The 14,486-nt window shown below is 41.1% G+C and overlaps 1 protein-coding gene across 1 annotated transcript in view; it reads right to left on the bottom strand.

The window, feature by feature from the left end:
- NSD3 (nuclear receptor binding SET domain protein 3) overlaps positions 1–14,486 on the bottom strand; it is a 98,379-nt gene that overhangs the window by 71,037 nt on the left and 12,856 nt on the right. Inside the window, exons 2-4 of the mRNA XM_063139319.1 lie at positions 6,040–6,761; positions 1,432–1,503; positions 57–216 (exon numbers count right to left, since the gene is read on the bottom strand). Of these exons, the coding sequence (XP_062995389.1) occupies positions 57–216; positions 1,432–1,503; positions 6,040–6,717 (910 nt within the window). The 5' untranslated portion in view covers positions 6,718–6,761. The remainder of the gene's footprint in view (positions 1–56; positions 217–1,431; positions 1,504–6,039; positions 6,762–14,486) is intronic.

Raw genomic sequence — 14,486 nt, 5'->3', positions numbered from 1 at the left:
CCATTGTAAATTAGCCATTCATAACAAGTTTCCTAAAAGAAGTTTTATTTCCTTACCTCGTGTGTTAATTTTGGTATGAACCTCAAGTTGCGGATCACTTGAAACCATGCAGGGCCACCATGGATATGTCCCCACTTTGGACCAGACGAGATCTCCAACCTCAAACCTGATATCACTTGCCACTTGTGTTGGAGGAGAAGGAGATACCTGCTCGGTCTATACAAAAATAAAGTGATATCACACATAAATGGAAGACGGGTTGCACACTATCAGCACTACATAGGAAAAGGCCACCAAACATAGGATGAATATATCTTTCACAAGTCCAGCCTAGCAAAAATATATACTATCTTCTAGGGCAGATTTCCTCCTTAGACTTTAACTACTGGCAGCCCCAGTCAGCATGACCAATGGTCAGAAATGCTAGGAGTTGTAGTCCAAAACATCTAGAGAGCACCAGGTTAGGGAAGGCTGCTTTAGGGCATCTCATATTCACTTTCTGTGTAGGTGGAAGTAAGACAGGGTTGTTGTTGTTTTTTAAAAAACACCCTCGGGTATTGCCCTCATCTTACTGTTTAGGGCTGTAACCTTTAATCAAATCACAGTTAGATTAATGAATTAAGTGCCCTTTTTAAATAACTAAAAAAAGGCATACACACAAAATAAATACATGTGGCACACACCATCATAAAGAACATTCTGTTCTATGCCAAACTGCCCAGAGAGCTTCGGCTATGGGGTGGTATATAAATGTTATTATTATTAATAATAATAATGAGTGAAGAGGGACCTCTTCTAAAATGGTATCTGCTGTGTACCTCCCAAAAAGAAAATATACTTTCCCCCTTCAAAACTACTGCTTTAATCATATGCAAATATATGCAGATTTATGCATTTAATATATGCAATTAACCAATTAAAAGTTATTTGATCAATTCATTGGATGAGAGCTTTACACCCTGTACATTGCTCTCATTGCTTCTGAACACATGGAGCAAGTTCTGAGAACAAGCCATCCTAAACAACCCTACTACAAGCCATGAATTCGAGTGGCTTGTTTGCGAAAAACAATCCATGATGCAAAAGCCGTGCCAGGTTCATTGGTCATGCTAAGCCACCCTGCAACCAGCCATGGTGACAACTCATTGTAGCTTAGCGTGACGTGCAAACTAGGTAATGAACTTTGTGCAGATGCTACTCTGCATCCCTCAAAACCAGGTCGTTGGCTCTCACATTGTTTTACCTGCCCTCCACCCTTTTGAGTAAAACTGCTACAACAACAAGGGCACTGTTCTGCCCCAAGATCCACCCACACTTAGCCCAACAGGCTCCCAAAACATCTGGTGATTAAGTCCCTCATTTTGAGGCAAATCAATTTTAAGAAAACAGCATTTCTGGAGTCAGAAATCCAGAATACTGGCATGTACTAACCGGGGTTTCATCCAACACTATCGTTTCCTCCCTTGGTCTTTCAGACAGTGTGCTAAGCCTCTCGTTTGGTCTCTATGAAATAAGTGAAAATAAAAAGTGTAAAGTAAAAAAATTGCGCAAGGAGAGGAAACAATCACAGAAGAAACAAAGCAAAAGAGACTGATCCACAACCTCAGTAGCGCTGTCCTAGGCTCCTTTAGAGTTCCATTAATATTCAGTTTGAGCCACAGTGAGCTACCTTGCTCTGGAGGTTTATATCAACAACATAGAGGTCAAAGGGCTTCAGGAAGGGAGGGATAGGGCAAGCAAGGATGACATGCAATTTATATTGTTGACTGGTTTTATGCAGCATTGCTTATGTTCTGGACAACCCCCAGCACCACCACCTTATTTAGAATACATACTTCCAAGCAGATCGATAGGTTATTTCACTGGCAATGAAGTCCAATGCAACACACACAGAAGCTATTGGTAGGCATGACTTCAGCCCACAAAGGAAAATAATGATTTAAATTTGAAGTTTCCCAAGACAGTTATCTTCTAAACAAGGTTACTGAGATTTACTAAGATTCATTAGGGCTATACCTTGAACCACAAATCCAGTTTAATATGGCTACAGACTTGACAACCCGCTTGCAAATTCAGAGAATACAATGGGTTGTATTCATTGTTAAATTGTAAAATAAATAAATATTTATTTTATTATATCCTGCCTTTCCACTAAAATAGTGCTTAATAAAATACAGGGGGAAATGATTAAATTATAATTAAAACATTAAAATGCAGCAATGAAAAACCACATCCAATAAAAACACATCAAAGGAAACACAAATAAAAAATAAAAGACAAGTAAAAGCACATCAAAAGAAGAGGGGCCATAAGTCAGTGGCAGAGCACATGCTTTGCATTCAGAAGGTCTCAACCTCCACCAGTATCTCTATATAGGGCCAGAAAAACTCCTGCCTGTAACTCTGGAGAGCCACTGCCAGGCAGTGTTGACAATATTAGGCTAGATGGACAAATCGTCTGACTCTGTATAAGGCAGTTTCCTATGTTCCTAAGAAATAACATCACTCCCCAGATTAAAAGTCCCATTTGGTTGCATGTCAGTTTAGAAGCTAAAAGCCTGTGAGAATAAATCCACGTGTGTGAGTGGCAGAAGGATAATAGACATGCAGCTGGCCTTTGTCAATGGAGCAACCACAGAGAAGGCCCTTTCTTTTGTCCCTGTCAACTGCTCCCCTGATAGTGGCAGGACCAACAGAAGTGTTTCCCGAGGATTTTAAAACCCAGGCAGGGTTCATATGGAAGAATGTGGTCTATGGAAATAGCCTGGTCCCAATTGTGCTTGAATTGTGCTTGGAAATGGACCAGTAGCCAGTGATGCTATTAAAACAAGGAAGTCACATACTTTTTATACGTGGTCCCAGGCAAAAACCTGGCCACAGCTTCCTGGACCAGCTGAAGTTTCTGCACACTTTTCAAAAGCAGCCCCATGCAGAGCATGGTATAATAGTCCAAACAGGATATAACTAAGGCATGTGTCACTGTGGCCAGATCTCAGATCTCCAGTAATGGGTGACGTTAGTGCACTAGCTATGCAAGTGCATTCTTAGCCACAGCTGACACCTGGGCAATTGGGTTCAAGGCTGAACTCAGCAATACACCCAAACCTGGGGTCTTCAAGGGGAGTGTAACCCCATCCAACACAGGCTGAATCCCTATTCCCTGATCTGCCTTTCAGCTGACCAAGATCACCTCTGTCTTGTCTGGATTAATCTTAGGGCTAGGGGGCGTGGCTCAAGGTTCATCACTGAAGAAATTTATTTCTATAAGCTCTCCAGCTTTCACTGAAGCAACAAGGCATTCGTACTGAACATATTCAGACTGAAGGGAAGGAACTGAGAGATTCAGTTATCTTGTGGAGAAGTAGCAAACCTCATCAAGGAACTACGGGAGAACCCCTACAGGTTCTAAAAGCCTAGTATTTAACAACTTGCCAAGTAGTGAGAAATTCCATGCAGGAGAGTAGGTGGGCTGGCGTCACTCCTCAGCCAATCCACTTGGTTTCCATGCTAGCTGTGCAGGAAGGGAAGTCTCTTCCTCCATGACTATTACAGTGGGCTGGGGAAAGTAGGATGGGCTGCTTTGCCTCTCCTCCACCAGTATGTTTAGTAGTAGGCAATTTTTATTGTACCAGTCTAAGAGGCTGGTAGCCTACATTTCCATGGAGGAGGGGGAACCACAAGCTAGTCAGTATCAGTAACATTTGTGGGCTTATTTACAAGACTGGCATATAGAGCCTACAAAGCTGGTAGTTCAATTGTATTGCAACTGCCTTGCCTGCAATAGTGAAAGACCAAAAAACCAAAACAAAAAACCACACACATACAAAAACACCCCTGCAAATTATGTAGCACTACTCTGTAGTTTTAATTGCATTTTACTTCACCATTTTATTCTGAGAGTGGTTGCTATGGCAAGGATTCAAAGAATTGTGATACTACTTCCATGAACCATTGTTTCCTTTGAACACCACCCACCCATGCTGAATAACTTTTTAAAATGAAAGGGAAATTCAAATTTTAGGGGGAGGGTGTAGGGTTGGAGGGGGGTTTGTGTGAGCTTTCAAAAAGGAAAAAGCTACAAATAACGGCCAAGTAGGACTCTAACCCATTTTTCCCATATTCAGTTCTCTATCCACTTGCCCAGATTGAAGACAGGGAGAATTGCAGGGGACCATTACATCCTTACAGCACTTCAGTTCAGATCTTACCCTGCATATTGAACAGGAATGTGTGGGCTTGCAAAAAAAAGAAAGGAAAGAACCTGGGGCACTACTCAAGGGAAGTCCTAGTGAAACATATAATTACTCATCCCCTCCCTTTGGATTGCCCTTACAACACTCATAATCAAAAAGCAGCTCAGCAGTAGCGTTAATCATGCACATGATGCAATCACGTCACACTGGTTGCAAGGGATATTTTCTGCCATCATGCGTAACTATATTAGAGAAACATGAGTGGCCAATATTGTTGGCAAGTGTGACTCAAATCCAGTTCACAGAGTAATAGTGCAATGCCAGTGCATACTACAGTTCATATGCAGTCCACCCTCAGCCACCCAAGTCTTGAGGTGTTTCCCCCCTCAATCTATTAAGCCAAGGGACAGACAGCAGCACTGTGCTATAGAGACAATAAGCTGTGAAAAGGATTACAAGTGGTCCATGCATAGCACAAACCAGAGGCTTCAATGCTTCTGATTGGCAACCTGTGGCTTATATATTAAATGCATAACCAGCAGCTGCTCTGTGGGTAGGAACCCAGAAGAGAAAGGAAGGAAGGCAGCCCGGCAGAGCCCATCCAGAGCTTATGTCAGCTGGATTCCTGCACTCCCACACAAGATCATCTACCATCATGTGTCCTAAGAGAAGGTTCCCAGAAGAGAGAGGGAGGCAGGCAGGCAAATACCACCTCAGAGCCTGTTCCAACCGGACTGTACCATTCCCCCACAGGGCCTTGTGCCACCATCTGCCCTGTGGAAAGAATCCTGACCATTGCTAATTGTTTATTGTAATTTTATTAAAGAGTGTTGAAGTTGGTTCTAAGCAGCCTTGAAAGGATTTGGATCCGGAAAGGCAGGCTATGAATAATTACAATTAATTTTAAAATATGAAAAGTTATGGTCCTGAAGACAAGAGCATGAGGCCGACTCCATGAAACAACGCAGTTTAGCTACTAAAACGTCAATCTTATGCATACTTACGTGGAAATAAGCCCCATGTAACACAGAGGACTCACTTTAAATAAGCATGCAGAACATTCCACTGCATGAAAGAAAAGGGCTTTAGTTTTCTCAAAGTCCCTTCTTTTCTCTATATTACACAACCTTTTAGTACTCTTAAGCATGGCAAATTACATCCACTAATCATTGCATAAAAGTCAGAAATTTGTATCATGTGTAACCAGTCTAAATTAATTGAAGTATATTCCATGAAGACATATTTTCCACATTAGAAGAGGATTCCTTGATAAAAAAAAAAGTTAACTAATTTACAAGGCAATCCTATTCATCTCTATTCATAAGTAAGCCCCAATGTGTTCAATATCCCAAGTAGGGGTGTGGGATTGCAGCCATAATTAATAAATAAATATGGGGGGGGGGGGAAGAGAAGAGACCATGAATAATCATTAGCAGTCAGAAAGTTTAATAAGATTTTTGCCATCTCTGTAAAGATACCAAATATTCTCTTAAATAGAAAGTATGGTGTGGCTTTAATAGCTGTCTTTCATTCAGCTATAATAAAATCACTGAGAGAAACATTACTCTCATCACCAGTACAATTTAACTTTGGCAGGATCTCAAGCTTCTGACAAATCACTCTGATAATCTGCATACTTCATTGTAAAAGCAGAATTTGGATTTCACGTGCAAAGAGCAATCTACAGAGATAAAATCTCACTTTTTTAAAAAAAAAAGGATTCATAATGGTGGACTGTTCAGAACAGGAAACCAATAATCAATCCTAATTGAACTGTCTGATTACTTAAATATAATAATCTTTGTAGGCATAATAATAGAAAAGGTTGAAATTCTTATTCCACTTACATTTTGTTCCTCTGGTTCTAGTTTTGGAATTTTATGTGATTTGCGTTCTTCTGAGTGGGAAGTATCATGTTTGCTGCTTTTTTTCCTCTTCTCTTTTCTCCCTTCATGTTTTGACTTTGCATATTCACTTGCTTGTACTTCATTTAAAAGGTCCCCACATAGAGAGGACTCAAACAATTCCCTGCCATTCTGGATAGTTTTGGTTATTTTTAGTTTGATTTCTGGTGAACCAGTCTTCTTTGGAATCACCGTTTGGGATACTGAAGGAGGTGGAGGCTGTGGGGGAGACTGTTTTTCCAGAATTTCATGTGGCCTTATATTAGAGTTCTCCATTTGATAATACTCTGGTGGACTAAAGTTTCTGACTGTGCCAAAGCCATTGGCTGAGCCATTGGGATACTGACTGTACGACTGGTATTTGGCTTGGGGTTCATACATGCCGATAGGTGGAAATCCATTAATGAGGGGTGGAAGGTCCTCTGTTGTTGGTGTAGGGTACTGAAAACCTTGCTGCAATGCAAGTGCAGCTTCATATGGTGTCTGTCTACCATCTTCAGTGATGTCACTGCTGGCATCAAAAGCATCCTCTTGGCGGTTGTTAGCCGAGTCAATGAGTTGAGGTGGTTGCTGAATTGTGTTTCCCATGATCCCTTGCATGAAAGAGAAGGAGAAATCCATTGTTCTGCTCCAGCATCCTTAGCTTTCCCTTTTTCTCATAGGGCCTAAAATGAGACGGAGAAGATGAAGCAGTTAGCGTAAGTTCTTTGGTAAATTTAGAAACCAAAGCAATTGCTTGGAAGTGGATTTAAAAAGGTCTCCCCTTCCCATTCACACAAATGGTTTTGGGGAAACTCAAAGACTAACCATCTTACTATGGCATAAGCTTTAGTGGAATAGAGTTTACTTCACATCAGATGCATGAAGTGTAGGGTGAATATGAACCCCTGGCATGCCATGTGAGGGGTTCAGATGACACGCCAACCCACATTGCATTGTGGGGATTATGCAATGTGCAGCATACACAGGGATGGGGGGAGAAGCCACAATGGCTTCTTTCCCCATTATGAATGTCCAAACAACCCTTGTGACTGGGTTTGCACAACACGCTAACCCACACTTAGCGGCTGAGTGTGGGTTGATGTTGAACCATGGGCTCTTTGTTAAACTGTGGGTTAGCATGTTGTCTGAACCTAGGACATTTGCTACAGGATGGCTTGTTAACCATGCAGTGTGGCTTTTTTCCCTCAAACAAGCCACCTTGAGAACCCACGGTTTGTTGTTGAGGTTGGTTAACAAGCCACTCTGTGGAAAATGTCCTGGGTTTGAAAAACACGTTAACACATAGTTCAACAACAACCCAACAGAGTTGTGTGAACAGCCCCAGAGTTATGTACGTACATGGGGGGGGGGGGGGAATGTACAAAGCAGGGTTAAAAAGTCATGGTATGCAAGAATACATTCTACTATTAATAGAAAGGTCATCAAGTATATGTCTTGCATTTCATGGCCTTTTGGCATCACTATTTACATTTTTTCCTCTGTACCTGTCTGCGCATATACTTGTCTGCAATGAATCTGTTAGTCTTGAAAGGTGCCACAAGACACTTTGTGGTGTTTTTGTGGCAGCAAAATAAAATGGCTATCCTCATGGAACTTCACTATCAGAACAATAGGTCAATCTACAGCTCGGGTCCAGGTTATCTGAAAGATCTTATTCTCCCATATGAGCCTGCCTGTGCTCTGAGATCTTCTGGGGAGGCCTTCCTCTCAGTCCCACCAACATCCCAGGCATGCCTGATGGATACATGGGAGAGGGCCTTCTTGGTGGCTGCTCCAAGGCTCTGGAACTCCCTTCACAGAGAGGCTAGTCTGGCTCCCTCTGTGCTACAGTTTCAGAGGCAGGCAAAAACTTTTTTGTTTTAGCAGGCTTTTGGAACTACACTGGAACTGTGTTAATATATTGGATTCCTGTTCCCACTTGCACCACTTTGTGGTATATTTGGCCCTCCATAGATCTAACCAGTTTCCATCAGCATTGTACATGCCAAATCAAGGAATATTTCACTGATCCCCAGCAAATGAATTGAAAAGCATACAGCAAACATAGTTCCACCCCATCCACAAAATAAATACCTAAATTATATCCACTATTCAAAAGTGTCTTTCCTAACTGGCATTTTGAATCCAACGCTATAGAAGTCAGCATCATTTGCTACTCAGTATGCATTTTCTTTGAACATATAATTATTACAGCTGAGAGACTAAACTCCAAAATGCAACTCAATGTCCATATGACACAGAGTAAGCTGCATATAAAACAGCTATGCCTATTTTCTATGCACAAACAAACAAACCCTTTGTTATTTTGCCTGCCAGCAAAGTACAAGACATTTTTAAAGGGGCATATTTTTGAGAAATATTAAGAAATCTGATTTTATATTTTTAAAATCTAGCATTCAGGATGAAACCCCTTTCCATCAACCCGAAATTTAACATAAGCTACTTACAAATACCCCTAAAAACCTTGCCTCTCAAAATACAGGACAATATTAGAAATGGAAACTGAAAGCACAAACATGACCAAAGAATACCAGCATAGTTAGTCAAAGAAGGTACAGAAGAAACAGACACACCCAAAATACGTACTTAAAATGGAAAACTTGACTGAAGACAGAAAAGAGCAACAACTCATTAATGTAAATTTACATTAATGTAAATCTGAAATAAGCCATACTGAGAACTTGGCTATAGGATGACAGAAATAAATTTAAATTAAACCTGAAGCGCACAGTGATCAAGGCAGATTACTAGCTAAAAGATCAGTCCACACGAATGCTTGCTCCTTCAAACACCTAGTTGGACGAGTTAAGATTTATGATGGGTTTGCTGTTAGTTAGTTTTGAAAATGGATTCAATTCTTGTTTTCAAATCTTAGTTAACAGCAAACCTTTCAGAATAGTCGATTGTTAGAATCCAGGTTACTCAACTCCAGGCCCATCAGAATCCCTTCATATAAAATTAGCATAAGGTTACAAGCCAGAAAACAGAAAGAACGCCTCATCCATTTTCAGATCAGTTCTAATACAAGGAGGGAAAGGTGGAGGAGGGAAAGGAGCTGTTACACTCCACAGCTGCTGACATCTTGCTTTTTCTCTGCAAAAGCAGTTATGGCAAAGCAGTAAGCCGCCCTGACATCCCTAGCGGTAGAATACAGTCCATACTAGGCACTCGGAATCCTGGCCTGATTGTGCAACCGTTAAAGCTATAAGGCCTATACTTTCCAGGATATTTCAATGGGAAACTAGATGGGCAAGCCATATTTTATACTGTATACTTTTATTCCCCACCCACTTTAGAGAACCTAACGATTCCTCTGTCTAATCTAGAAATGAGATTTTTCAGAAGTGGTTACTCTATTAAAGCATCCAACAAATTCAAATCCAATGAGGCTATTTCTTTACTTCATTTCTGCTGGCTGTGATGTGAAATAGTCCACCAATTCTAGGCCCAACAACTTAAAAAAATCACTAGGGGTTGCATGACAGTTGTGAAATTTCCAAGGATAAAAGCATCATCTAATTGATCACTGAATGCTCTGTAACTGACAGCAAACTGTCAAGATGTGGCACACTCTTGTATATGTGCTTAAGACGTCTATAGATATTAATGCTTCTACATAGTACAGGATTGTTTACTAGGCCTAAATCTAGAGTGAACTGCTGCAAAAATGTACTGAATTACTTCTTTTAAAAAATATGAACTAAGAAGAAACTTTCAAAGAAAAGGAACTAAGTATCAAAATGTTGCAATCAGCGTCAGTGAGTACTTACAGTTATAATGTGCGGCTTTCAGATTTACAAAAAGCTCCTAGTGTTAAGGTTAGAAATGCAAACATTACTGCACATCAGTTTTTTCTGGTTGTGACATCTACGTATGGTTTGCTTTTGTTTTTTGCTCTCTACAGAAGACACTTCAGTGCAGCTAAATTCAATATCGCCCTAAAATCAATAGCTCCATGGATTGCAAATAAGGGTATTTTAATACGGATCATTGGGTGTTAGCACCCTGGGGAGGCATGGGTGACTGTTTCATCTTTGGTGCCAGTCAGGGCCTCATGGGCCAGGACACCTCCACCCAAAAGAGAACCCCCACAGAGCCACCAGTCAATACGGGGGTCAATATATAGCCAATTTCTTCTTCTTTATTTTTAAAAACATTTTATAGTCAGGAGGCAGCAGGTCGAACATACATGGTCACAGTTGCTCTTGTTATTATTTTTACTGCAAGAAAATGGTGCATATTCCCAAGTATTTAGCATGAAGGCAGCAGAGGTAAAATCCATTTTATTCCCAATGATGCTATGATTTGAGTGAGTTTAAAATGCAAAACTCCACATGCTGAGAGTATTACTTCTTTTTTATTATCAGGGTTGACAAACAGTTCTTTAGTTTGGTTTGCTCTAACATGTCAGGAATGTAGAAGCAGTTGTAAAGCATGGAATTGGGTGGGAGGGGAAGAAGAGAAACTTAGCTGTGTGCTTCACAACTGAAGCAATAGAACATGGCAGCTGTCAAGGTTTCAAACCCTCCAGCTCTATCTCCAAATGAATAGACATTTACTATGTGGGATAGCCAGTCTTTCAAACAACAGAGATTCAGTATTTGGCTGATCTATCCTGGCCCAATTAGCTTATCTTGAGTTCTCTATGAGAGAAGGACTACAGTGGATAGAAAGTTGCTGCTAATTTAACATTACACATTCAACCCAGAGCTTCCTCACTCCCACCCTCAAGGCAAGTCTTTCCCCAATGGTCTCTGGTGACTGAATCATCTGGTAAAGTGTCTCATTTCTTTGCTCCGCCCATGTCAAGCATTAGTGGGCTCATATGTCTGCCAAGTTTTCTGCCTCCCCCTCTGTGAACTGCTGCTTTCCCACAGAAGAGAGAAGCAGTATCTGTGCCTGGCCCAACTGATTAGTGCCCTCTTGAGAAGATCTTTCTTCTTTTTCTAACTGTGTTTCTGATTCTGCATCCTCTGCAGGGAACCTTTCAGGACCCAATCCTATTATTATTATTTATTTATATAGCACCATCAATGTACATGGTGCTGTACAGAGTAAAACAGTAAATAGCAAGACCCTGCCGCATAGGCTTACAATCTAATAAAATCATAGTAAAACAATAAGGAGGGGAAGAGAATGCAAACAGGTACAGGGTAGGGTAAGCAGGCACAGGGTAGGGAAAAACTAACAGTAGAAAGTAACAGTAGAAGTCTGCACAACATCAAGTTTTAAAAGCTTTAGGAAAAAGAAAAGTTTTTAGTTGAGCTTTAAAAGCTGCGGTTGAACTTGTAGTTCTCAAATGTTCTGGAAGAGCGTTCCAGGCGTAAGGGGCAGCAGACGAAAATGGACGAAGCCGAGCAAGGGAAGTAGAGGCCCTTGGGCAGGCGAGAAACATGGCATCAGAGGAGCGAAGAGCACGAGCGGGGCAATAGTGTGAGATGAGAGAGGAGAGATAGGAAGGAGCTAGACCGTGAAAAGCTTTGAAGGTTAACAGGAGAAGTTTATATTGGATTCTGAAGTGAATTGGAAGCCAATGAAGAGATTTCAGAAGCGGAGTAACATGGTCGGAGCGGCGAGCTAAGAAGATGATCTTTGCGGGAGAGTGGTGAACAGAAACCAACGGACTGATGTGAGAAGAAGGAAGGCCAGAGAGAAGAAGGTTGCAGTAGTCCAACCGTGAAATAACCAGTGCATGAACAAGCGTCTTGGCAGAAGAGACAGACAAAAATGATCGAATCCTGGCAATATTATACAGGAAAAATCGACAAGATTTAGCTACTGCCTCAATATGAGGAATAAAGGAGAGCGAGGAGTCGAAGATAAAGCCAAGGCTACGAGCTTCCTTGACCGGAGTAAGCGTAACATCATTGACAGTAAGAGAGAATGAGAGATGAGGAGAAGGTTTAGGAGGAAAAACAAGCAATTCAGTCTTTGCCATGATAAGCTTCAAGCGACGATGAAGCAGCCAAGCTGAGATATCTGAAAGACATGCCGAGATACGATCGTGAACATCAGGAGAAAGTTCCGGAGATGACAGATATAGTTGTGTATCATCGGCGTACAGATGATATTGGAGGCCATGAGATTGAATAAGCTTGCCCAAGGCAACATGTATAAGGAAAACAACAACGGGCCAAGCACCGAGCCTTGCGGAACCCCTACTGAAAGGGGAAAGGAGGAAGACGAGCTGCCATTAGTCAACACGCTGAAAGAGCGACCCGCTAGATAGGAGGCAAACCAGTTATAGACAGAGCCACAAAATCCAAGGTCATGAAGGGAATCTAAGAGAAGATCATGATCAACCGTGTCAAAGGCTGCAGTTAGATCAAGGAGAATAAGAACGGAATAATGGCCTTTAGACTTGGCAGTAAGGAGATCATTGGTGATCTTAGTAAGGGCTGTTTCAGTGGAATGCAGAGGACGGAATCCAGATTGAAATGGATCCAAAGCAGAGTTACTAGAAAGAAAGTCAAGACAGCGAGAGTAGACCGCACGCTCCAGGATCTTTGAAACAAACGGCAACAAAGAGACAGGTCGGTAGTTAGACAGAGATAGCCTATCAAGAGTAGGTTTCTTGAGAATGGGAGAGACTGTAGCATGTTTAAAAGCAGAAGGAAATGAACCAGAGGACAGAGAAAGATTAATAATATGTAGCAAGGAAGGGAGGATAGCAGGAATAAGATTAATAAAGACACGAGAAGGAATCCTGAAAGCAATCTACAGAGGAGCATTGTAAACTGTAAAATCATCTTAAATTAACAGCCTTGTACTATGGCTGGCCATAATTAGGCCATACTGGGGCTGTTTGCATGACACAACAGACCTCTGTGGGTTATTTAACCCACGCTGAAGCTGTGGCACATGCTGGCTGCCCTTTTGCATATTCAAACCCCACTCGGGTGTTGTGACATACAAAGTGAGTGCAGGCTATGCAAGGGTTAAATAATCTTTGCAGAAACCATGGTCTGTTTTAGGGTTATGTGAGGGTTGCCTAACTTTCGTATAACCCACACCTGACATGCTTTGCATGACATGACAATCCCCAAACAGGAGTTGCATATGCAATTTGGCACCTGCAGGTACCATGGCTTGTGTTTAAATAACACATGATGAGCTGCAGTGTGTTGTCCAAATCTGGTCATTATTTGGGGCTATCTACACAGCCTCTATCAGCCTGGACATCTTTCTCCCACTTTCAAACCTTGCACATACCCTGCATTCCCAACTCTATACTACATGGTCAATGGCCTCCCACTCATTTATCTTGCCTTATTTCCTTCTTATGTTTATTTATTTATTTAAGGATTTTTATGCCGCCATTCAGCCAAAAAAGGCTCTCACGGCGGCTTACAAAAGTATTTCTTGACAGTCCCTGCCCACAGGCTTACAATCTATAATTGTAATACAATTATTACAATCTACAGTTGCGTCTATAACCGCCTTAGAGAAGTTCTGCAAAATCAAGCCAATGAGATCCTATGATTTGTTAAAGTGTTTTCCAGCTATATTTTAACCTTTGCCTGATACTTCCACCCCCACACTTTTAATTTGGCTAGTTGTGCATTCCAGCACAGGAGAGGAAAAACACAGGCTCCAAAGGTTTTTTGTTTTTTGCTGTGTACTCTCCCCTTAAAAAAGGAGAGAATGTGTAAGAACTCCTGCAACAGAACAGTACACACGGATATGTTAACATATAAGGAAATGAAAGATTGTCATCAGCAAAACTGTAGTCATAGGGGAAACTTGAGTAAGCTTGCTTTTTCCTCAGAATTTCCGCTACTTTTCATAATATCTGCCCCAAACAAGCTTTACATATATACCAAGTTTTAATCTTTCAACATATCTTAGTGGCCAATGAGGCTATGATACTCCTGATCCCTTAATCATGAGCAAATGATCAAGCCTTAATCATAAGCAAGTGATGTGCCTCCCCAGACTCACCACTCATAATGCAACCCTTCCCCACTTGAAACTAGGAAATTCAAATATTAGAGCAGGTCTAGAAATTGGCCAAACAGGGTGAGGTTTATATCGTATACATTCCTTATAAGAGCTTGGTAAAACAAAACAAAACAAAATCCATTCTATTACAGAAATTTCAAGAAATGCCAGTCATTGTATCTGGGCAATGCCATTTCAAGTCAAATCCTCTCATTATGCTATGGGAGCAATAAAACCATTGTTAGCTGCCATACTGATAACCTTAAACACAGGTGCAACACATTGCTGATACATTCAGAGATCACCTTCAAACTAACCTTGCAGATATTCTTCTTCTAATTTTTGTTTTAAAAACATATAGGATAAGAAAAATAGGTACAGAAATGCCAACTTGCTTTTCATTTGCTCTCCTTATATAAGCAGTTTCCAACACTACATCACTCCCT

The sequence above is a fragment of the Elgaria multicarinata genome, chromosome 12, assembly GCF_023053635.1.
Source record: "Elgaria multicarinata webbii isolate HBS135686 ecotype San Diego chromosome 12, rElgMul1.1.pri, whole genome shotgun sequence".
In the NCBI taxonomy this organism is placed as follows: domain Eukaryota; kingdom Metazoa; phylum Chordata; class Lepidosauria; order Squamata; family Anguidae; genus Elgaria; species Elgaria multicarinata.
Note: the sequence above shows the minus strand (reverse complement) of the source record. Positions and strands in the feature narration are given on the sequence as shown.